At 43.3% G+C, this 24,638-nt stretch overlaps 1 protein-coding gene across 1 annotated transcript in view; it reads right to left on the bottom strand.

Annotated features, from left to right (window-relative positions):
- Positions 1–22,696, bottom strand: part of LOC140719790 (transcription factor GATA-4-like) — a 29,282-nt gene extending 6,586 nt beyond the window's left edge. The window contains exons 1-2 of the mRNA XM_073034659.1: positions 21,822–22,696; positions 6,877–7,043 (exon numbers count right to left, since the gene is read on the bottom strand). Coding sequence (XP_072890760.1) covers positions 6,877–7,043; positions 21,822–22,311 — 657 coding nt within the window. The 5' untranslated portion in view covers positions 22,312–22,696. The remainder of the gene's footprint in view (positions 1–6,876; positions 7,044–21,821) is intronic.
- Positions 22,697–24,638: the final 1,942 nt, after the last annotated feature.

Genomic DNA, 24,638 nt, shown 5'->3' with positions numbered 1-24,638 from the left:
GAGGTGGGGGGGGGGCGGTTGTTATTCCAAGGTGGGCTGAATAGAAATAACTGACCGAGAAGACTGGTTAGTATAATTGACCTAGGTGTGAATTCAGAAGCAGAAACCCGTTGAATGTCGCTGTTCCTGCCCAGTGTTTTATTTGCCTGCGGTCTGATCACTACTTGCGATGCAAAGGCGTGAAAGAACGCGGTTATGTTCTATAAGGCAAGAGCGAGTAAATTCCAGGAAAAGGGGAAAAATTGTCGGCCATATTGCAACGGAATGTGTAAGCTCAGTAATTAGATCACGTTTGGATCTATTTCTGTTTGACGCTTGTTTATTTTCACATTAAACATCTCAGTTACATATTTCGCACAGGAGGAGAAAGCGTTGTTTATTTTTCAGTTTTTTCCCCTTGTCTGTGCAATTTACCAACAGGTTAAATATCCCTTGCTGAACTGCGGCTACCAAATCCGGCTTATTATAAAACTGGCTTGCCTTTACTGTCCCTCCAGTTTACTTCCTGCTCTAAGAGTTGCCAAGTCTTGCTACTGTATTTGGTGGCTGGTTCCACCTGGGCGCTTTTAGGTCTGAATAAGAGAAGCAGGATGGAGCCAATATTTTCCTTCAGAGGATTTGACGCTCATTTTACCGTCTCCAGTTGGCAGAGCGAGGCCTGGACAGGGCACGGAATCATTTCTTATGTTTTCTGATAATGCTTTCATGTCGCAGGGAGTAGGGTCAAAGTGGAAAATCCACCACCGCCTGATTTGCATATATTTTTAAAGAATGCCAGGAACGTGCATTGAACGAGAGGATTAACCTGTCCAAACGTGGATCAGGTGGCAACGCTATCTCGAACCTGGGCTGACAATTCATCAATAATTGACCAAATATACTCTTTTCAGTTTTTGTGAGGGTCTGGCCAAGAATGAGCGTTGAGCTCACATTTAATCTGGGTTCCGGATCCCATTCTACGAAGGAACGCTCGAGAAATTTAACAATAAAACAAACGTTGAGATACATTGTTTTAATCTGCATCTTGTTGGCGAGTTATGGGTATTTTCCCCACCGTTACGACATAACAAATTGACATCATACTGAGCCGGGAATTGTCCAAGTAATCCACGGCTCACCCAGGTTACATTGCACAGACGCGGCATTACCGTAGCAGCAACACAGTTGATAAACCACACGCTAAAAAAGATTGTCATGCGAATGAAATCCCTGCTTCCTTTATCAGGTGTCTGACTGATTAATGGATGGATTGAGAACCTGAAGCATGAACAGTTGCTTGTTTAAAATTAAACGCCTCCTTTGAACCCGAACACAATATTAATTACATTGATAGTGATATTAATTTACAAAACAAACGTAAGTATCACGGGCCCATTGTGTATATGAACAAATTAATTATCCAGTGTGTAGCTGAGAATTAAACCGAACCCTTCCCGCAAATCAGCGAAACGTCCTTGATATCAGTTTTGCTACTTCTAGCCCTTAGCAACCTCTCAGGTGTTTGCAGGCCCTCCGTTTTAGTCAGGGCAAGTTTAAGCTCCAGATAAAGAGGATCCCGTGAGAAGAATTATTATCTCACGAGTTTTAACTAATAAGATATCCAGATAGCTAAAATGAGGATATCTATCCCGCAAGCTAAACAAAAACTTGCTATAAATACGTGGCGCTCAGTATATTATCACATCATTCCGAGCAAAAAATAATTCAGTGAATGTCTAATGTGACTTATTGAGATTCAGCGCGGAATCGGCCCTTACTGCCCTTCGAGACGCGCCGCCCCCGATCTAACGCACGGGCCGATTTACAATGATCCTAACCTAGTAGCCGGTAGGTCTTTGGACTGTGGGAGTAAACCGGAGCAGCCGGAGGAAACCCGCGCCTTCACGGGGAGAACGTACGAACTCCTCACAGGCAGCGGTGTAAATGGAACCCGGGTTGCTGGTACTGTAAAGCGTTTTGCTAACACTACGCTATCCGATCATGTGACCTACTGTCGTCGCTCACACCATGAGAAGCTCCAGCAGTTACCATATCGTATCTACCGGAATGTTCAGCCATTTTAATAAAATACACTAAAATTACATGAAGTGCTTTGTGCAGGAACTCAACGTTCATGGAACAAAATAACTGCGTCAATCTGCCTTCTGAATGGCGATAACCACGTGACGCCCTCCTGTATATGAATAATTTGTATTATAATAGCCTAGTGACAATTTATAAAGGGATAAAGAGATTCTCAGATTCTGGAAATCTTGAACATCACGCACAAAATGCTGGTGGAATACAGCAAGTGCAGCACATCTCTGGGGCCCCCGGGGCCAGGGCGGAGTGAACAATAGTCATTTTGGTCCAAGACCCTTCATCAGGACTGTGCCTGTGACAATTCACATTACCCTGTCACGATGACCGTGAAGGAAAACATTATTTTATAACCAGGTTATATCCGAACGGGAGCTGTTGTTTTCTTTTTGGAATTATTCAGAATTTACATTTTACATCAATCGGCAAATTGTCTGGATTAAGTGGCCGTTTAAATGCTGCTAACCACAGAATTTGCACCATTTCCTTCCATTGTGGTTTAAACTTGCAATAAATCTTGTAGCTGCTAACATTGTAATACAGAACCGTATAAAACATATCAGTTCTTCCATTTCAACTAGTAACTGGAGAATCATTTTTGACATTTGTTTTCGTGGGAAGTGAGTCGCAGGGAAATCGTTTCACAAGAAAATTATTTAATCTGAATAAACGTCTTGAACGTTATGGGAGTAGATAGAGCACATTCGATAAGACTTGCGTTAGGCAAGGGTTGGGGAAAATTTGAAAAATCACGAGAAGAGGTGGGAAACAGTGAATTGTAGCCCAGACAGTCCACCCTTTATTAGAAAATCACCTGTATCCATTATATAGGATGCAACAACTGCACAGTGAACATGTTCACGCAACACACGCAAAATGCTGGAAGAACTCAGCAGTTCAGGCAGCATCTGCTGAAAAGAGTAAACAGTCGACTTTTCAGGCCGAAGCCCCTCATCTTGAGTCCTGGTAAAGGGTCTCGGCCCTAAACTCTCTTCCACAAACGCTGCCTGACCTGCTGAGTTCCTCCAGCATTGTGTGTGTGTGTGTGTGTGTGTGTGTGTGTGTGTGTGTGTGTGTGTGTGTGTGTGTGTGTGTGTGTGTGTGTGTGTGTGTGTGTGTGTGTGTGTGTGTGTGTGTGTGTGTGTGTGTGTGTTGTTCGGATTTCCAGCACCCGCTTGTGCGCGGATATTTTCGGTTGGCTAGAGAGAAATGACAAGAGTTTGAAAGGAAAGCTAATGTCTGATAAGTAGCAGAAGATGAGCTACTGGAAGAACTCAAGCCTGTCAATGGGACGTTCGATGTTTTGTATGGAGACCTTGCATCTGGACGGTGTATGTAGAGAGAAGATAGTGTATTGAAGTGAATGGGAAGGGTGAAGAGGAAGCTCGTAGGTAATAGGTGGAACCAGATCAGGGTATCAGGGCATGATGGGCAGAAGGAAACAGGGTGGGGGAGGGTGGCGTTGCGACAGAAGCGGATAAGGGAGAGCTGATGGGCAGATGGAACCAGATAAAGAAGGATAACCGGTTAGGGAAGGGGAAGATGGAAAGGTTAAAAAAAAACAACGCCCCACAATCCACTTGAGTAGTTTACATTTCAATGTTGTGAACAAAAAATCTTCCAAGTTCATGTAACCCTTACCTTTTGTGTTCCTTTCCCACTCCCGCCAGACCACCAAAGTTTGCTCTCTCTTTGTTTATCTTTGTCATTCGCTCCATCCCATCACTAAATCTGGTTACCCTCCGCCACCGAGCTCTGTCTACTCATCATCTCTCTCGCTTAATTTGGTTCCTCCTATCACCTACCAGCTTCTGTCTCCTCTCACATCTCTATCCTCTTTTGGTTCGGATATAGAACATCGACCCGAAGCACTGACCATCATTTGACTCCACGAATTCTGCCTATCTCGGCGAGTTCTTATAGCAGTCACTTCGTGTTGTGTTTTTTTTTTTTGCTCCGGCTTCTAGTATCAGCGGCCTCATGCGTTTTCAAAGCATTTTTTTTTTGTATAGCCGAAAGTAATCGGCAAGTGAATGTCGAGAGAACTTACATGAACTTCCAGGTAATATTTGAAAAATTCCTTCTTAAGAGACCTCTAGGTAAAGTTGTAAACTGTGGAATTTAATGTTGTAGATCTGAGCAGGAAATGAGTTAACTGGCGGGAGACTGGGGGCATGGACAGGACTGCAAAGTGCTAGAACTTCTGCTGAAGTCGTCATTGGACCATACCTGGAACTCAGCGGGCAACCTTAGCGCAACATCTTAGAAAGAACACATTGCTTTAGGAGGAAGTGTAATATCGGTATCGGCTTGTTATCATCGCTAGTATCGTGATGCAGAGAAAAACTTGTCTTGCTGGCTGCTTGTACAGATAAAATCATTACACAGTGTAATGAGCTAGAGTAAAGTGTAAAAGCTACTGGCAATGTGCGGTGCGGGTAAAAGATAAAGTGCACGATCATAAGGAGGTAGAATAAAAGACAAAGGGGCGATCTTATTGCAAAAGAGGTCCGTTCAAGAGTCTGATATCAGTGAAGGAGAAGCTGTCCTTCACTCTAGCGATATCTGCTATCAGAATAATATCTGGAATCCGGTGATTAAATTGTAAGGCAAAATAATTGAAAATGTGATTGGATTCACTGGAAATTAACAGGCAAATTGAACGGTTATAATAGTTATAACGGACAACTCACTTGATAAATGCAGATAACCTATTTACCCTCATTGGGAAGTCGAGCAGTGTGGTGTAGAATCGAACAGTTGAAGACAATTAACCACTGAGACGACTTGTTATTGCCTTCAAAATAATGACTTTTGAGTATTAAAGGATTTAAGGACAGAAAAGGAAAAACGCGTCGAGGTAAATGATCATTCATAAACTATTTGAATGGCAGAGGAGGCTTGAGGGGCCGAATTGCCTCCTCCTGCTCCTAATTCTTGATTTGGACGAACCAAGCTGGACGTCACTTCCACGTTGGAAGGATGGGGGAGGGGGGCGGCGTGTGTAGACTTGGAACTCTTCCTCAAACAGCCATTGAGGCTAATTAAATTGTTCATGTTATAACTGAAACTAATTAGAAGAACATGGAATATGTGAAATAACATGGTACGACGCAAGGTTACAGGTCAGCTATCAACTCATTGAATGGAGGGTCAGGCTCGATAGGCTAGGTTGTCCTCACCTGTTGCTATGCTCTTAACCGTTTAAGCTCAACTGACTTCGTGCTTGTGTCTTTACCTAATAATAGATTTCTACATTCAAGTTACCAGATCTATCTTGTCTCAGAGGAAAGGAGATCAATGAGAGTGATAAACGCTCGCGTTCTGATCGTTCACTGGAATAAGCACTGCAAGACGAACTAAAGGAATAGGTCGATGCAAGGTATCCGACAGGCATAAGACTTTGCCCCGCTAAGAGTTGAAACATTTTTATATCGCATAGTTCAAATATGGTCCCCTCATTATAAGAATTCGACAGGGTTCAGAGGATGCTGCCTGGTTTCGAGAGCATATACTACGAGGAACGTTTGAGCGAGCTCGGGGTTTTCCCTTTGGAGCGAAGGGATATGAGCGGTAACTTGATATATGTGTATCTATGTAAGAGGCATAGAAAGAGTGGACAGTCATAATCTTTATCCCGCAGGGCGTAAGCAGCTGCGTCTCAATGTCCAACGCTATGTCCCTGTTGTGAGAGGTGGAAACGGGTAAGGCCGACCAACGGGGCTCTAGTGAAGCCGTATCGGCCAGTCCCCCGTACAGTCGACGCAATGGACTGCAGAAGCGATGATGAACTACAACCCAGGGCATTAGAGATGGGAGGTCATCGATGGCTTATGCTCCATTTAGCAGCTAAGTGCCCAAGCAAGCGACAGAAATAGCAAATACGGGTTAATATTGTTTTAAAGTGATTGGCGGAAAGAATAGGGGCGGGACGGGAGCGCGGTCAGAGGTCTGTTCCTTACGCAGAGAGTGGTAAGCGTGTGGCACTTACCGTTCTGTGTGTAAGAAAAATACCTATCCTTTCCTCTGGGATTGGTGATAGTAGCATATATATTGCGGAGATTTAAGAGGATCTTGGATAGGCACGTGGATGAAAGAAAAAGTTGAAGGTTGCGTTGGAGGGAAGCATTTGAGTAGATTAAAAAGTCAGCACAACATCGTCGACCTGAATGGTCTGAACTGCTCTGTAGTGTTCCATCCTCTGTATTCTCAATAATTTATACCCTGCTAACAAAACAATAGTCTCATAAACTGAGCTCTTCAATCTTGTCATCCTAGGATTTTTTTTTTATGTATTGAAGATTTTTAACCGGAATGAATGAAAATCAATGATTGCAAAGCTTAACAAATAATTATATCTCGTAAACAAAATAGAAGTGCTTATCTAAATTAATAATGAGTATCAATGTACACATATTAAGCTGCCTTACTGATCCATCATTAATTAAACTTTGCTTACATGTTTAAAACAAAACAAGGAAATTATTTTAAATCTTTCCTGAGGGCTCTTCAAAGTTCAAAATTCTAGCTTGATTAAAACAAATCATTAAATATAACGGGTACAAACAATGGAAACAAAATGCCTGTTCATCATGAATAACTCCAGCTCGTGCTGAACAATCACGTTAATCAAGCGTGGGGGGGAGCCATTTATTGACTGTCGGAGACCACTTTGAGATTATTACTCAGGAGACGTGTTTATGATTGTTCAGGGGGAAAAAATGAGAACGATTCCTTTCTGTCAACATCAACCTAAATCTCCAACCTCGCTACGGAGCACGCTTTCCTGTATCTTACCAGCCGTTTGAGAGGTTTGATAAGAGGTCGATTAATCCCGTTAATTCTGTTATAGAGTCCACAGGCATTGCACAGATAGTGGCCAGTTCCATCTCTCCGCCACAGTGGAGTAGACATGGCACCGCAATTCACGCACTCCCGGCCTTCAAGGACGTCATCAAGTAGTTCTAGGCAAAAAGAAGATTTCAAAGTAACTGCTATGCACACTCACAAGAGTAATATAAACAAATGCCATTTAAACGACTAACAACACAGTTTATTGTTCTACACGTTAAGAAGGCCAGCCATATTAAATTGAGGATCCAAAAGCAGGGTTCGGCGGATTTTCATATCAAGGGCATCAGTGGACACGGGGCGACCGCTGGAAAATGGCGCTGATATCATCGGATGGTAGAATAGGCCAGAGAGGGCCGAGTGGTCTACTACTACTTTTTACTCATATTTTTTTTAGTGAGATGTATAGCCACTTGTGCATTAACGTAAACAAGTTATTGGCGAGGAATCGGCGGCAAAGAGCTGGTTTTACATTCAGTATGTGACCAATCACAAACGAGTCCAGACTGCAGTCCCTGTCCCCGAATACGGATTTTTGCAAAAAGCACTCACAGCAGCAAAGCCCGCGAGGAGTTTGCATTAAGGTGAGAGTTGGACTAACTAAGCGGCGTCAAGCTAAATATTCGAGAGAAGTGCCGAGTTATTAGACTATGGAGCACAAACCTTTCAAGCAACTTCGTAAGATCGTTCTCAATTTAAAAAAAAAATGATGCCCGTCTCTTGTGAGGTATTAAAATCACTAGGCAATGGTTTGGTTCGAGGATTGGGGGTTGAAGAGGGTCTTAAAGGCGGAAGGCGGAGGAGATCAGAGGGAATTTCGTCCTATCTGGGCGACTATTGGTGGACTACCACATAGAGAATTGGAGGAGCAAACATCTCTGAGATTTATAATACTTAAGGGAATGGCAGAGTTAGAAACGACCAAAGCTTTTAATGTAGCCGAAAAAGAGATCTTAGAATTCCCGTGGAGCCACCGCGTCGCGATGGATGGATCACGGGCGCGTGATAGATATTGATGGGCAGACAGTAGAGTTGTGGATGTCCTCAGGGCTGTACAGAGTAGAACAAAAAAGCTCGCCGATACTTTGTTAGAGTATTCATGCATGAAGTGAGGCATGGCTGAGGTTTTCAGCGGGCTAATGTCGCAATGGATCAAATTAACATCCTTAGTAGAGAGCGGAGGAAGAGTCCGAATCTCAGCACAGGGTCAAACAGGACACTGAAATCATGTGCAGTCCGATTCGACATCAGGCAGTTGCTAGGGATTGGAATGGCTGGAGTACTGGGACAATAGCTTCAACCTGTCCAATACCCCATTCAGTTAAAACAAAACACGGAAGAAGATAAAGCCAGCACATCAGGCAGCATCTGTGTTAAATAATATACAGTTGACGTTTCGAGCCTGATGAAGTCTCGGCCCGAAACGTCAACTGTTTATCCCTTTCCATAGATGCATTTGACTTGCTGATTTCCTCCAGCATTTTGTGTGCGTTGCTCTGGATTTTCAACGGAAGAAGATAACATTTGCAGCAAGTGGGCAGTCCGGTTGTTATTCTGGGTGAACTTTTAAAAAGCAGAATTCTACCCTGCGTAATTCCGCAGGTACAGAATTCATAACGTGATATATAATACAATGTCACCTTGGAAAAATTGCAAAGAGCAATCTTAATTGAAGCATAACTTCAATTAAATAACTAAACAAATTGTCAGGATTAATCGCAGGCCTTTTTTATACTGGCAGTATAATTCGATATTATAATTTTGCACGCCACAGTTCCCGAGGAGACACTGGATTGTGCATAACTAGGCACTGTGGGTAAGTTCCAAAAGAAGTTAGGTTGAAGCAGATCGGCCATTGTGTTGGAGTGGGGAGTCGAGGCTTTGTAGGTCGATTTGTATTCTTCATTAGTTATTCTTTCCTTCTTTCTGACTGAACATTTAGAGCAGCGAGGACGCTAGGTGGAATAGTGGAATGCTCCTTTTAAGAAGTCAGGGAGACTTGCAGTGTCTCTGAAGACTATAACTGCAAGAAGAGTATCGAGCTAGAATTTCTAACAGACCTTGTTAAGGAACTGGAGCTGGAACTGGCTGAACTTCGGGAGGCTGAGGGGGTTGATGGACAGGACATATAGAGAGAAGTGCAGGACGTAGGGGGCAAGGCGATAGGCAGCTCAGCAGAGTACCCTGTGGCTGCTCTCTTCAATAACAGGTATATTGCTTTGGATAATATTGGGGGTGAGGGGAATGTCCTAGTAGAGGACAGCCGCAGTAGTCAAGTCTCCTGCAATGAGTCTAGCGCTGCGGCTCAAAAAATAAGTGGGGAGAAGAGGCGAGGCGTAGTGATAGGGGATTCATTGGTTCAGGAAACGGACAGGAGTTCTGTGGACGAGGAGGAGATCCCCGGGTGGTATGTCACCCACTGGATGCGAAGGTCTGGGACTCCTCCGATCGAGTCCACGGAATTCTTAATTGGGAGGGTGAACAGCCAGAGTTTGTGGTCCTCATCGCTACCAATGACATCGGTGAAGAGCTCTTAGAAAATGGGTTCAGGGGGTTAGCTGCTAAATTAAATGAGAGGAACTCCAGGGCTGTGATCTCAGGAGTGGAACCCATGCCACGTGCTAGTGAGGCCATAAATAGGATGATGGTGCAGTTTAACACGTGGCTAAGGAGGAATTGCCGGGGGTGGATCTTCAGATGTTTGGACCATTGGGCTCTCCTCCAGGGAAGGTGGGTCCTGTACAGAAGGACCGCTTTGCACCCGAACGGGACAGCGGGACCGTCACTAATACGCTAGCGTGGAGGTTTGCAGGTGATATACGGGGGGGGGGGGGTTAAGGTAGAGTTAATGGGTGATGGGAACAAGAGCGCCAGAATAGATAGTGGAACGGTTGTGGACAAAGATGTTGTAAATCCTACATACAAAGTCAGGAATCAAAAGGTCGAGCAAGTTAGGACTGATCTTCTGAGCCGCGTTTACTTCATTGTAAGGAGTGTTGTAGAATTTTGACATTGTACCTATGAGTGAGACTTGGTTCCAGGAGGGGCAGGACTGGCTGCTCAATGTTCCGGGGTACTGTTGTTTTAGGCGTGATAGAGCAAGGAGAATTAAAAGAAGAGGAATGGCATTGGGTACTTGGGGAAAATTTCACGGCAGTGCTCAGACAGGACAGACTGGGGGCTTTATGACTGGGTTAATGGGATTATATCATCGACTCCCCAACAGTCCGCGAGGTTCAGAGAGCAAAATTGTAGCGAGATAGCAAATTGTTGCAAGAAACATACGGTGGCGATAGCTGTTGGTTTTAACTTCCCTCATATTAACTGGGGCTCCCATACAGTAAAAGGGCTGGATGGGAAAGAGTTTGTCAAATGTGATCAGGACAGTTTTCTTAATCAGAATTCTCAACTAGTGAGTGTGATAATGGATCTCCCATTAGGCAATGACTCAGGAGAGGTGACAGAAATTTCTGTAGGGGAACACTTTGCAACTCGTGATCATAATGCCATTGGTTTCATGGTAATTATGGAGAAGGTTAGGTCTGGTCCTTGGGTTGAGATTCTAAACTGGAGAAAAGCCAATTTTGGTGGCATCAGAAAGGATCTAGCAAGTGTGGATTGGGACAGGTTGTTTTCTTGCAAAGGTAAGGTGTACTTGAGATGTGGGAGGTCTTCATAAGTGAAAATTAGAGAGCACAGTGTTTGTACGTGTCTGTCAGAATTAAAGGTAAAGGTAACAGGTTTAGGGAACCTTGGTTTTCGAGAGATATTGAGGCCCTGGTTAAGAAAAAGGAGGTGCACAGCAGGTATAGGCTGGAAGGAACAAATAAAGTACTTGAGGAGTATAAGAAATGCAAGAGAACACCAAATAAGTAAATCAGGAGGGCTAAAACAAGACATGAAGTTGCTCTTGCAGACAAGATGAAGGAGAATCCGAAGGGCTGCTACAGAAATCTTAAGAGGAAAAGGATTGCAGGGAACAAAATTGATCTTCTGGAAGATCAGAATGGTAACTCATGTGTGGAGCCAAGAGAGATGGGGAAGATCTTAAATTGACTTTTTGCATCTGTATTTACTTGGGAGACAAATGCAGTCTATAAAAGTGAGGCAAAGCAGCAGCGAGTTCATCAACCCTATACAGATTATGGAGGTGGAGATGCTTATTGGCTTAATGCAAATTAGGGTGGATAAATCTCCAGGGCCTGAGATGGTGCTCCCTCGGACCCTATAGGTAACCATTTCAGAAATTGCAGGAGCTCCAGCAGGAATATTTTAAACATCCTTAGCCAGGGGCAAGGTGTTGTTGGATTGGAGGATAGTTAATATTCTGATGTTTAAGAAAGCCTCTAAAATAAGCCAGGGAATTATAGGCTGGTGAGCCTGACGTCAGCAGTGAGGAAGTCACTAATGGATATTCTAAGAAATGGGATATATAAGTATTTAGATGGACAGGGTCTGATTAAGGATAGTCAACATGGCTTTTTGTGTGGTACACCATGTCTAACCAAGCTTATAGAATTTTTCTAGGAAATTACCAGGGAAGTTGATGAAGGCAAGGCAGTGGATGTTGTCTACATGGACTTTAGCAAAGCTTTTGACAAGGTCCTACATTGGAGGTTTGTCAAGAAAGTTCAGTCGCTTGGCATCCAGGATGAGACAGTAAACTGGATTAGACACTGACTTCGCAGAGGAAGCCAGAGAGTGCTAGTAGAAAGTTGCCTCTGACTGGAGGCATGTGACTAGTGGTGTGCCAAAGGGATCAGTGCTGGGTCTGTTATTGTTTGTCATCTATATTAATGATCTGGGTGATTATATGAGAAACTGCATCAGCAAATAATCGGATTGGGATTGCAGTGAACAACGAGAAAGACTATCAAAGATTGCAGCAGGATTGGGACCATCTGGAAAAATGGGCTGGAAAATGGCAGATGGAATTTAATGCGGAGAAGTGGGAGTTGTTGCACTTTGGGAGGACCAACCAGGGTAGGTCTTACACGGTGAGCGGTAGGACATCGAGGAATGCAGTCAAACGGGGGATTGGGAACATAGATCCATAATTCCTTGAAATTGGCATCCACAGGGTCTAAAACAAACTTTTGGCATATTGACATTTATAAATCTATGTATTGAGAATAGGAGTTGGGGTGTTATATTGAGTTTCTATAAATGTTGGCAAGGCCTAAATTGGAGCATTATGCACAGTTTTTTTTTGGTCACCAATCTACAAGAAAGATGCAAATAAGATTTAAAGAGTACAGGGAACATTTACAAGGATGTTGCCAGGAATTGAGGACCTGAGTTGTATAGAAAGTTGAATAGGTTAGATCTTTATTCCCTGGTACATAGAAGATTGAGGGGAGATTTGACAAAGGTATACAAAATTATGAGGGGTATAGATAGGATAAATTCAAGCAGGCTTTTTCCTCAGTGCTTGTGTGGCACTATAACTAGAGGTTATGAGCTAAGGGTAAAAGGTGAAATGTTTAAGGGGAACATGAGGGGGAGCTTCTTCACTCGGGGGCGATGAGAGTGTGGAATGAGCTGTCAGTTGAAGTGGTGGATGCAGGTTCGATTTTAACATTTAAGCAAAATTAGGATAGGTACATGGATGGAAGGCGTACAGAGGGCTATGTTCCAGGTGCAGATCAATGGGACTAGACAGATTAATTTTCTGGCATGGACTAGATGGGTCAAAGGGCCTCTTTCTGTGCAGTGGTGTTGCATAATTCTGTAATTCCGACGATCGCCATTGGGCATCGGGTTAGAAATTGTGTCCAAGATTTATTAGTTGGAAGGATATGTATTTAAGTATTTAAGATAAACACTGAATTTGGATTTCCCTTTAAGTAATAATGATTGCAAAGTATTGTTCGTCTTGCACCGGAGACAATAATTGGTCAAACTGAGACATTCTGCTTCAGGTTACTGTTTCAGAACTGCACCTTGGAATGGAATCAAACTCAGTGCAATTATCGTAGTGTCAAGTCCTGGCTGGCCTGAATGCCAACATTAAATTTGGCCCATGTTTTTAAATTTTAGACAAGCTGTAACTCTTCCAGGGAATCTTACTCTGCTTGGTTTTAGTGCTAAGTTGTACCTTAATTTTGACCTGTAGGTCATTTGACTTGTCATTTCGAGGCCAATCCTTTTTTTTTCTATCGGTAGGACACAGTTGGCTATAGTGTTCGCCGCGGTTCTTTTTAAATAATCACAGGTCAAGCAATTCAGCAAGCACTGAGAGACTCTAGATTCCAATTCGGTACGATTTTTTTTCCAAGAGGCGAAATATTTATTATATTAAGCACAGCACTGGGTAGAAAAAGATGCCTTCAAGTCCAAGTGGGGAAAACGTGGAAAAGCCATTGTGATATCGACTATGGCCACTTGCTCGCCCATCGATTGTACGGGACGGCACTCTTCCTATGTTCAAGAAAACGTCGATGTTTGGAACCCGTTAATTACTTTGCGTGCCTCTTTTTTTTATTATCAAAAACTCCCAACTCAGATATAAAGCGTTACAAATAATAAGACGGCTCATCTGCCCCCAACGGCTATCCGGAACAACAAATCCAGTTCGAGTTATCACCTCTGACCCTTCTTTGACCACCAGTCCTGCTCTGAGACTACATTTAGTTGAAAACCAATTAAAGCGGCTATAATGAACCTCATTGACTGTGTGAATAAAGTATTTTCAATCGGTTGCTACTGACTGAAAATAATTTTATTCGCACAATCAATGAAGTTCATTATAGCAGTTTTAATGGTTGCTATCATCAGAAAGGAGATACGGGTGCCTGTTGGCTCATACTCAACGATTCAGGATAGTTTCTTCCCCTCTGCTATCCAATTTCTGCATGGCCAATGATCCCATCAACGCTATATTATTACTTAAAAAAAATTGTACTACTTATTTAATTTAATATATACTTACTGTAATTCAGATTTTAAAATCTATTATTCGGTCTTGCATAGCACTGCTGCCGCTAAGACCGCAAATTTCACGACATTATCTGGTGATATTAAGCCTGACTCTGATTCTCTGGTTTCGGAGATAAAAAGATTAAAAATCCTTGCAACGTAACAAATCGCACAATTGCACATTGGTTGCAGTTCATTCATCTGGGCTTGGGGGAAGTGGAATGATTGATGAAATCAGTGTCTGCACCGAGTTTCAGTATAGCTTCCATGTACAACCGATAAAACAAATAACTGGCAGCCTTGTCTAAAGATGTCACCGTGTTACAAAAGTAACCCGTACAATCATTGTGGCTGTGTCGGTAACTCAACCGAACTTTATCTAGATTTACATATGAGGACTGGTGGATAAATCTTAATCTGCGGCCATTTCAATATTAGGTTGCACGCAATTTTCTCTAAACACTCATCTCAAGCACCCAGTTCTTTGCATTCAGGCACCAGTCAGACCAAAATCCCTTATTTCAATCGAAGACGTGATTTAATTGTAGATCAGATGCCAGATGCCCCTCACTTATCCGTGTACATTCCGCCACCCGCACGTGATCAAGGTGAGAGCACTTCTCCAGGAGGCGGTCAACGTATTTCCGACCGGGTTTTGCAAAAGCAATCAGTCCGCTCATTTATCTTTGACGTGGTTTCATCTCCGTCGGCGATTTATTGTTCACACAAGACACATAATATTAGCGAATCACTGTGTTCAGAGCTTGATGTCGGGACAGATTTCAATGAAAATTATATCCTCTTTCTTAATTCATTTCCGTCCATATTGCCCCAAACTAAGGAAAAGGGATTAAAAGCGGATGTTGACACATCAGCAGGCTCATGAACAGCTATTACCCCCCCCCCCCGCCCCCAGCCATCAGGCTCTTGTACCAGTGGGGATAACTTCACTCAACCCATCACCGAAATGTTCTCACAACCTATGGACTCATGTTCAAGGACTTCATCCCCTGCTCTCTATATTTATTGCTTATTTATTTCTTATTATCATTTCGTTTTTTTTTACCCCTTTTGTATTTACACAGTTTCTTGCTTTTTTTTTGCACATTGGTTGTTTGTCCGCCCTGTTGGGTGCGGTCTTTCACTGATTCCATTATGGTTCTTGGATTTACTGAGCAGGCCGGCTAGAAAGTGAATCTCAGGGTTTTACAAGGCGTTGATAATAAATCGACTTCGAATTTTAGTTGGAAAAGTGAACGGATATCACATTTTCTTCGTCAGTGGAACGTCTCGTCTACTTCTGACGAAATAAATCAACTAGGGTCAAAAGATGAGGGACCTGTACATTTGCAATCTGATGAAAGAAACGGCGGGGATATAGAACGGCGTGCGAATGTGACCCCATTCACCAGAAACCAACAATCCCTTATACTTGGTCCTTTAACTTACTGCCTAACGCTCGTCAAGTTATTTCCACACGCCTGGACAAAAGGGTTTTCTTTGCTTCTAATGAAGCAAAGCAGCCGGTGTCTGCGATATTTAATATTCAGCTCGAGAAGCTGTAAAAATAATCACGTCAGATGAGTTGGATTTTAAAGAGATATAATTATAAAATTACATCATTAAGGAAGGCCGGCCTGCCGCACCAACACGTCTATGGCTTGCAACAGAGACGGGGAAAATGTGTTAATTGGCGAGCAGCGGTAGACTTTGGCCAGAATATCGATGAGCGTTGGTGGTCAAATAAAATAGTAGTGAGCTGTTAATTTGAGGGGGATACATAATGCCCTACAAGACATCTTTAAATGTGAAATACCCTTAGAGAGTAAGACCATATATTTTGGATATATACCTCAAGAATGGTTGAAAAGAGATAAATATTTAATGAATATACTGTTGGTGGCTGGTGAAAAGACTCTTACTAGGAAATGGTTATCACAGGAGAGCCCAACTTTAAATACATGGATGGAAATTACAATGGACATTTACAAAATGGAGAAGATAACAGCATCTGTTAATCATAAGCTGGAACAATTTGATTCATACTGGGGGAAATGGTTTAACTACATAATGCCTCATAGGCCTGATTTTATTCTCACAAATCAATGAATCTGTTGTAAAAAAAAAAGATCACTCCCTACTTGTACATAGTTCTTTCCTTTTGCCTGTTTTTTTCTTTCCACTCTTTTCTATAAGTGTATATCTCAGATAAATACTTTGTGGAGATATATATGATATATATGTACAATGTCTGAAATACGTCTTATGGAAATGTTTGTTTGATGATGAACTTCAATAAAAAAATTACAAAAAAGAAAAAAACCGTGTTCATTATATTTATGAAATAAAAATAATACAGAGGACCTGGACAGGTTCAAGACATAGAACTACTGAGGAAAACTTTAGGAGGCGTTTTCAGATTCTGCTTCAATTGCGAGCTGTGATTTTGACTGCTCCCAATGTGTCCAGACCTCGATCATCTCTAAGTAAAATGATTTGAAAGAAAATGACTTAAACTTTTGATCAGGCAATATTTAATTACGCCTGTGCTTTGTGAAAAAAAGACACGGGTTTAATAAATTATTCTTTAAGAGGCACTGCGTTTACGTTGTTAAAATGGAACCAGTGCTTCTGTGCTGTCGGCGGAGTCGGCGTGTAATTCCAGACTATCGGAAAAGCAATCTTAATTACGTCTGAAATACTGCAGCTTTCTCAAAATCTTAAGTGCCCGCGATGCATAATTCGGGCTTTCAATAAATCCTCGGATTGACTTCAATATCTTGGCAGCTGTGAGTTTGTGAGCGACATTTGTGACGCAGATTACGGAGAGGACAAGAGTAGAAGTGTGAAAGTGATTTTGAGTCTCAAGTGCAAGTTAAACAGACAGTCGCCGGTCGTTCGTCCATATCCACCCCGCCGCAAATTCCCCGTTAGCTTCCGTTACTTATCCAGTTTATATCTCCTCCCTTCCCAGTCGCTCCTAATCCCTCATCCACTTCGCTTTAATGAATGAATTATTCTTCCCAAGGGCATTATTAAAAGCAGTTTACTAGACTGTTAAGGACTGTTCCCAATCTCGTGTAATTTCCACCGACTTTACAGCTCAAAACGGAGTTGATCAATCGGCCCCCCGCTAACCATTGCGTGATGGCAAGAAATTGTTTGTTTTGATCTATAATAACATTTTTGTTCTCATTATAAACCTGGCCACACTGTCAATCTCTACACAGTCCTTCGTGTATCTGTGCACTGCCGAGGCGCTGGGTGTAGTTTTACAGAAATAAGTCACTATCCGAACACAGAAGGTGAATCTCCCAGGGAAGGAGAACCGTTCATCGCTCCGTCTGCATTGCTCATGCCAGAGGTGATTCTGCTCGGAGGGTGCTACCGTCTCCCATCGCCGCTGCGCCCAGACCGGTGAAAGGGCGGAAATGTTTACACAGTCAGACTTCCCTGGGCGCCGAATTATCGGCGGGCCCGAAACAATTCTCAATTCCTGCAATATCTAAATTAATAGCAACAGTTTCAGTTGAGCTTAAACACCGACAACTCTCAATGTGCCCAATCTTTATTGGCGAAAAGCAAAATCAGTGCTGACGAAGGGTCTCGGACCTGAAACTTTATTAATAGTTTCTCCCTCCATGGACGCTGTCCTATTCTCTCTTTCCTTATAGTAGCGGGAGTTTACCAAGACCACGAAGTCTTACTGAAATTCAGCAGGGGAGAAAAAGGATGTATTTTTATGCCGAGAGAAATGCAAATAATAATTGACTTTTGGCATATTCTCCCATGATGGGGAAGCTCGCAAAGTGTAAAATTGATACGTGGCTTTAAGTGATCGATCGCGAGGGATCTCGACGGTAGGTTCCGGAACATGTTGGACGGTAACACCTGTCATAAACCCAGGTACTAGGGTGCTCTGTATTTTAAAATTTTGCATTAATTAACAACCATACTACATTAAAATCAGGAAGATACATTGGTAGCTAGACTGCAGAAGAAATCAATTCCCACTTCGTCCTCAATGGAAACTAGCAAGGTAACTCCACCTGATGCTTGTCCGTTTGAATATTGCAAAGGGTCCATCTTTATAAAGAATCGGCCCTTTCCCTTCCCTATTGTACATCGCCATGTTAGCTGAACAGAAACAGAATCAACTAATATCTGTAAGAGGCGGCTGACGTTCTTCATCCCCCGGCCCAATTCTGCCCACGCATCCAGTCTGCGGTCATTTCCCAAATGATCTCTCTTCGGACCTCTAGGTCCGTAATAGCGTCCCAAAGAGGACGGAAGGTCAAGAAATGGGTGGCTGTGGACCGGTGAGGGAAAAGCGGGCATACATACCCGGCTCTACACCTAACCACGCAAAGTGTCCCATTTCGTACAGGAGCGGCCTCCCCTTGCCCCTCACCTACCTTTCCCTCCCAAAGTGTGTAATAAAGCATGTTTGTAAACTGTCCCGAGACATTATCGACTCAGAACGTCTCGCAGTGTTCCACAATACGATACAAAGCACAGAACAGTGATCGCTGCAGCTTTATGTAATCCTGAAGCTTTTCCTTCCCTCGTGCCGAACTAGTAGCAATCGACAGAACTTTGGGCCCGCCTGCTCTGTCCAAAAAATATGATTTGATCTTAGAAGTAACCATATTAATTATGTCTTTAGCAAGGCAATTAATACAGTTATTTCTCAACTGGCTTTGATCATTTTGCAGTGCTCCTGCACTTTGCTTTAGCACTATCGTTTCACCGGGCCTTGAACCCTAAATTAACCGGCGATAATTTGGGGTAGGGAGTGGTGCAGGAATCAATTTGCGCCCTCCTCGGAAACGCCCCGTTAGGGTTAGGTTTTATTTTACAGAAAGCACGAGGTCCGCCTTGACGTGAGACAGGGGGGAAAAAATCACAAATTAGAACTGGGCGACGATTATCATTGGCATTATTTTGGGATTAACAGCTTGCTCCCCATATCGTACTGGCCAGGTTTGCGTGTACAGACAGCCAGGAAGCAATATCCATGGTCAAATCTGACAACGGAGGCCTCACACTTTTCGGGAATATTACAGCGGGATCAGATCTTATCTGTTAGGGCCTGGTTGATTTTGCAATGGACGAAGAGCCTTGTGTACCGACACATTCTAACATTTGTGAGATTTTGAGCCTACTCACAAACAATTCCTTGCATGACTTATTGGCCGTCAGCAACCGGTTGTGTTTTAATTTTTTGACCAATTCCAACTACAGATGAGGGTATAGTTGATTTCTACAAGGACGCATTTACACTTTTAATTCAAACCAAGACTGGGAGAAACTTGCGGTCCAGGCATTTTTATAAAGAGAATGCTCAGCACCAAGTCGACCAGTATTTATTGATTAATTCAAGAAAGGTTCTCAAGCCCAATTTGCGAACCGCCTTATCATCCCCATATTTACACGTATCACACAAATCTGGCACCGTTCTATACAAACCAGGCTAATTAATCTTTTGAAAATTATCTTTGCAAAACAGCAGCTTACTTTATTTGTATGTGATAGTTAGGTCTAGACATTTAAGAAATACCTAAGAAAAAAAAAGTGACCATGTATTTCAATCACTGCTGTGTGGGCCGGAGCTCTGAACGCGAACGCACTACCTATAGGCCCTGTTTTGTTTTTAAAAAAACATAACATTCAGTAAAGATTTATATTTCAACAATCGAAATCTTCTAAGTTCAGCAAAAAAAAACAGAACTTTCCATGATTCCCTTCCTGATACAAAACATGTACCGCTCCTGCCAAACACCTTTTCCTGTAACTCTCCCACTCACAGCTATATCATTCTGCAACTACAAAGGAAATCGACTCCCTTTAAACTAAGCAGCAACGCCGTTCCAAAGCGGCCTGCAGAGCCTGAACAGACTCAGTAAAGCGCTCAGGAAAATCGCCCTTACTTTCCGTTGCCTGCTTACAGACCGAAGCAGTAGGCGGATATACTGTATATGAACTTTCTTTCCCACATTTAGTAATTACACGACTTCTGGGTTACGTACGTTTTACTGATTCGTCTAACACGGAAAAATTAAGTGTAAGATGGGATGTTGGAAGCGAATTTTCTTCACTCTTCACTCCTTTGATTTTTTAATAATCTATACCTTACAATATGGATGAAGAATGTGGTAGCATAATACACAGATTTTCTCTTACCGCATTTCCGAGGAGTTGGAGAACGAAAGTCTCAGGGAACTCGCAAACCTGACGTGCTTTGCTAAAATATATTTTAATATTGTCAACAGTGTTCTGTTTTTCAATGGGCCAAGCATCTATCCCACTCCCAACCTCACTCACTCCTGCACTTACAGCTATTATGCACAACGTACACTAAAGGCGTTTACACCTCCCCGGGAATCAGAGCTGGGCCGTCACAACGGACTACATTGAAAAGCTAATTACAGACCTTACTCGAAGTATGTGAAAACTTAAGCGCAATTCTACGAAAATAAACACTGCGGCCAGCCATTGCTACCGACCCTTAAAGTGCAAATCAAGGAATCAGGGAGGAATTGTAGGGAAAGTGCTCTAAGTTTACTTGGAATATGTGGCATTGGTCCTTAAGAAAATATGTACTTTATCAAGTATTAGGGGCAACATCTGGATACAGAATTCAAGTTATTGGTTTGCGGGCTTCTTTCTAGTTGTTGCCCGATCGATCCCTTTCTCAGCATGTTCTGAATCTGAGGGATAACACTACCCATTTAGTGAGTTTGTAACTCATAAGGAGGCAAAGTGGACAACATTCACCGTAGTGAGGTTTTGACTGTGAAGTCGGCCGCTCGATTACCTTTAAATTACTGGAAGCTTTAGCCTAGTAATGCTGCCAATCTCTAACCAGGCTCCGTTGCCAACTCATCAGTTTGATCACTGTAAGGTTAATAGACAGAAACCGGAATCGGAGTAGCAGAACTACATAACACACACACATCAAAATAAGGTTTGGAACCTAAACTAACGTAACCTCACAGCGTCAGAAACGTTTTGTTTCTCTTTTTCCCGGGGGTGTGATTCTGCTCCGCACAGACGGCCTAATAAACGAAGCCGGGCGACTTGTTCGTTAACCTCCGTGTTTCTAAATCCTCATTTTAATCACTGAATTGCGAACTTATTTTTTTTTTAAAAAAGCAGAATCGACTGTCTCTCTCTTAAACTAATTGAATCTCATGTTCCAACGTGTACGTTCTGCTTAAGCCAGGCATAGAATCGCTACAAATTTCTACAAGGCCTCATCTACGCTTGTTCAGCAATCGAGGTACGATCAACCCCCCTTCGTTTGGATTCAAAGCACAATTTGTGCGCCGTCCTAATCTATTCCAGTTAATTGACATCACGGTTTGAACACAATCTGCGAAAACACAGATTACGAAAACTAGCGCCTGAAAAAAAATTACAAAATTAGCTGGCCACGTCATAAAATCTGTTGCTTTCAAAAGTAAGTCGAGAATGACACAGTTTGTCCGTAACATCTTTCCATTAATGAAACAGGGAAACTAAGTACGGGTACATTGACAGCTTCTTTAAAGTTATCAGAATGATCTATTTTAGTCCGATCGTGAACCCACACTGTGAAACCGGTGATGTTTATAAAGCTATAGATAGCATCAACACTTTCATTGTAACAATAACTTTTAATGTTTCCAAATTGTAGATTTCAGGTAAAGCAAATTAAAATGCCAATATTAAGCATTAGAAATACGTTTCTTGATTTTCTTCCGTACCTAAACCTACGAATAACAAGATTCGTTGGAACTCCACTTTATGTTGGAAGTAAATAAATGAATTGTAGTCGAGACCCGCGGGCGGACAGAACAAGGGAAAGGTTCGGAACAGTTATTTTGGCGCACAATAAATGGGCTCAGTACCCGCTGCTCCCGTGCCTCTCTTTTGTTTTGGAACATTTCCCCCACATTCCCTAGTCCACAAACAGCAAGATCGCGTCTTACCTTCGCCGTGCCTGCGAGCCGGGATGAAACTGAAGGCAGGATTGTCCATGGGAGCCGAACTCCAGGCAGTAGCCGCCTCTGAACTCAGGTACTGTGGGTAGTGATTGGGGAAGGAGCCACTGAGGGTCCAGCTGATGCTGACCTGGTCCCGCACGGCGGCAGCGGCGGCGGCGGCCGAGGAGATGGACAGAGGGCTGCTGAAGGCGGGGGTTCCGCTGGAGATGGGCGGGCTGGAAGAGTAGGAACCATGGTTGCGGCTGCACGAAGGCTCGCTGCTCGCCGCCTGAGCCTGCGTCTGAGCCCAAGATGGGTGCGGCGACACCGGGCTGCCTTGTTGGGGGGAGCCGCCCTGCAGGTAAGAAAAACCCGAGAGCCCGCTGGTCATCCTGGTGCCGGGGACGTAGACGGCGGAACTGGCTGAGTGCAGGAAAGCCCCGACCGGGTCAGGGTGCGCCGTGTACGGCGAGGGATTGGCCAAACCCTGGTACATCTCCGGGGCAGGGTACCGGGCAACGGGAGGGCAGTCCCCTACCGAGAGAAACTTCAGCAGTGCCACCCGCCTGATGTCCCGGGATACCGGGACCCGGCTTAGGGACGCACAGTGTTGCCCCCCTCTCACTGAATATAGATGTCCTTTAGTGGAAAGTCCTGGCGATCTCAGTTGGTGCCAAATGGTGCCGGTTCCGAGTCCGTCCCAAAGCAGGAGAGTAAATCCAGACCACTGACATCCGCCGAGGGAGGGGATTGACTGACAGAACTACTGAGAGAGGGTGCGAGTGAGAGAGCGAGAGGCAGAGTTCATCAGCTGGTCAAAGATCGAAGGAAAAAGGGAAAGGAAATGGAAGTCAAATCATGGGGGATTTTGGCGGAACCTCCCACCTGCCAGCGTCTCCCAGTGAATGCATCTCGCTGTCAATCTGCCATTTAACTATTTCAGCCCCAGCCCTCAGTCAACTTCCCTGGGCGGTCTTTATTCTGCTCTGTTTACCCGGCTCTGCAGCCGGCGGAAATCCCGGCAGATTCCGCTCTCCAGGTGCGGGGACGCGCGCCTTTACCCACCTCGTTTACTCCCCTCGTTTACCGGCGCTGCTTATGGCTGCTCAGCAGGTCGAAAGGCTCGCAAATACTATTATTTGTCGTTATAATAACAAGATCCAAATAAGGATTTTGATTTCAAGAAAGGAGTGACCAATTCAACCTGTAAAATTTTCTTTTGATTTGCTGCTAACTCTCTAAATTGCTCTTTTTAGTTAGTAGATTCAAGACTCCCATTCTTTCTATAACCCGTCTTCTGTTATTCTTATTCTACGTGGTTGTAACCGGATTAAGAGAATACGCGTGCGAGAACATTTAAACTTCAGAGATTCTGATGCCGTGCAAAATCTGAAAAGGGGACTTTATGATCTTTTCGTTACGCAGGAATACGCGTGATAAGATCGCTCTAGGCAGCGGACAATAATTCATCCAGAAGCAAAAACGGCGGCGACAGAAATAACCCAGTTTGACCGAAGATTCGGGGCAGATGCAAATACACTAAACAAGTGCGTTGCGTCTGAGCTGGGAACATGGCGGCACGTTCAGACTTCGCGGTTTCCACCTGGGCTAACAGTTCATGAAAGGAAAATCAGGACAGATTTGTGCTGGGATGTTGAAAATATTAAACCATTATTCAAAGCATAGAGCTGATGGTAACACATGGACATTTACTCAACTTAAATACTTTTACTTGACGATCTGCAATCTCTTTCGACGAAAATTTTAATCGAATAAAAGAAATTCTTAGATCTTGTAACATATTTATTTTTCTTTGGTATCAAGTGAATTCTATGTCACACCGGAGCGATACCAACCAACAGCTTTTGCACTCTGACAACCGTTCATCTGGTGTTATTCCAAAGCGATGCCTTAAATGTTTGGAACAGACTAGGTAAACTGTGGCCACGAGCCCATCTAGTATATTAATTTTCTCTCTCATGCAACTTTTGAAAAACAAAAATTGGGACTCTATACTTTGTGGAAAGTCAGTAAATGGTCTAGACTAGGGAAATAAACCCCCTCCAACGCGCCAATAAGCAATCCAGATAAAGCGCCCTGAGATGGCTCCAGAACGAAGCAGAATTCTGCTTTTACATGAAGGGAAAGATGATGATAAATATATACAAGGCCACACTAGATTTCAGTACCGTTTAAGGCATCGTTGCAGAAAGGAAACAAGTAACTTGGCATGATTCATCCAGACCTTTTGAAGAATAGAACGTTATGGCCATCGAAGGAAGGCGTGAGATTTGGGGACGATTGCCACAGAGATAGAGAGAGAGAGAAAAAATTAAAATTATGATGAGGTTTAAGGATTGCCTTTGCTTATACATTTTCAAGAATTTAAACAGCTCGTGAGGAAAAGCTGCTGCTGACTGGGCCGATTATTTAATTAACATTATGGGGCTGGGGAGAAAGGTGAGGAAATTATTGGTTACAAAGTGATATTCCTAAAAGATGGCTGGAAGGAAGATCAACTTTGAAACTAGGACATGAAATGGGATTAATTTCGCCTTGTGCTAACTCGCAGCGGGTGCAGACGCATCGGGTCGAAGGGCCTTGCAGTGGCCTGAAAACCTTCCTTCAGCTGAATGCACCTACGGAACAAGGCTGATGGGGGGGGGGGGGGTGGCAAACTGAGGTGATTCTTATAGGACTGAGTCTTTGAATTAACCCAAACTGACATTTAACCTGCTGATCTATCCAGTACCGTGCTTTGGAAGCAGTCTACAAAATGTTCATTGTTGAAAGCTCCACATACATTAACATCAAATCCCACGA

Source organism: Hemitrygon akajei, chromosome 32 (genome assembly GCF_048418815.1).
Source record: "Hemitrygon akajei chromosome 32, sHemAka1.3, whole genome shotgun sequence".
In the NCBI taxonomy this organism is placed as follows: Eukaryota; Metazoa; Chordata; class Chondrichthyes; order Myliobatiformes; family Dasyatidae; genus Hemitrygon; species Hemitrygon akajei.
Note: the sequence above shows the minus strand (reverse complement) of the source record. Positions and strands in the feature narration are given on the sequence as shown.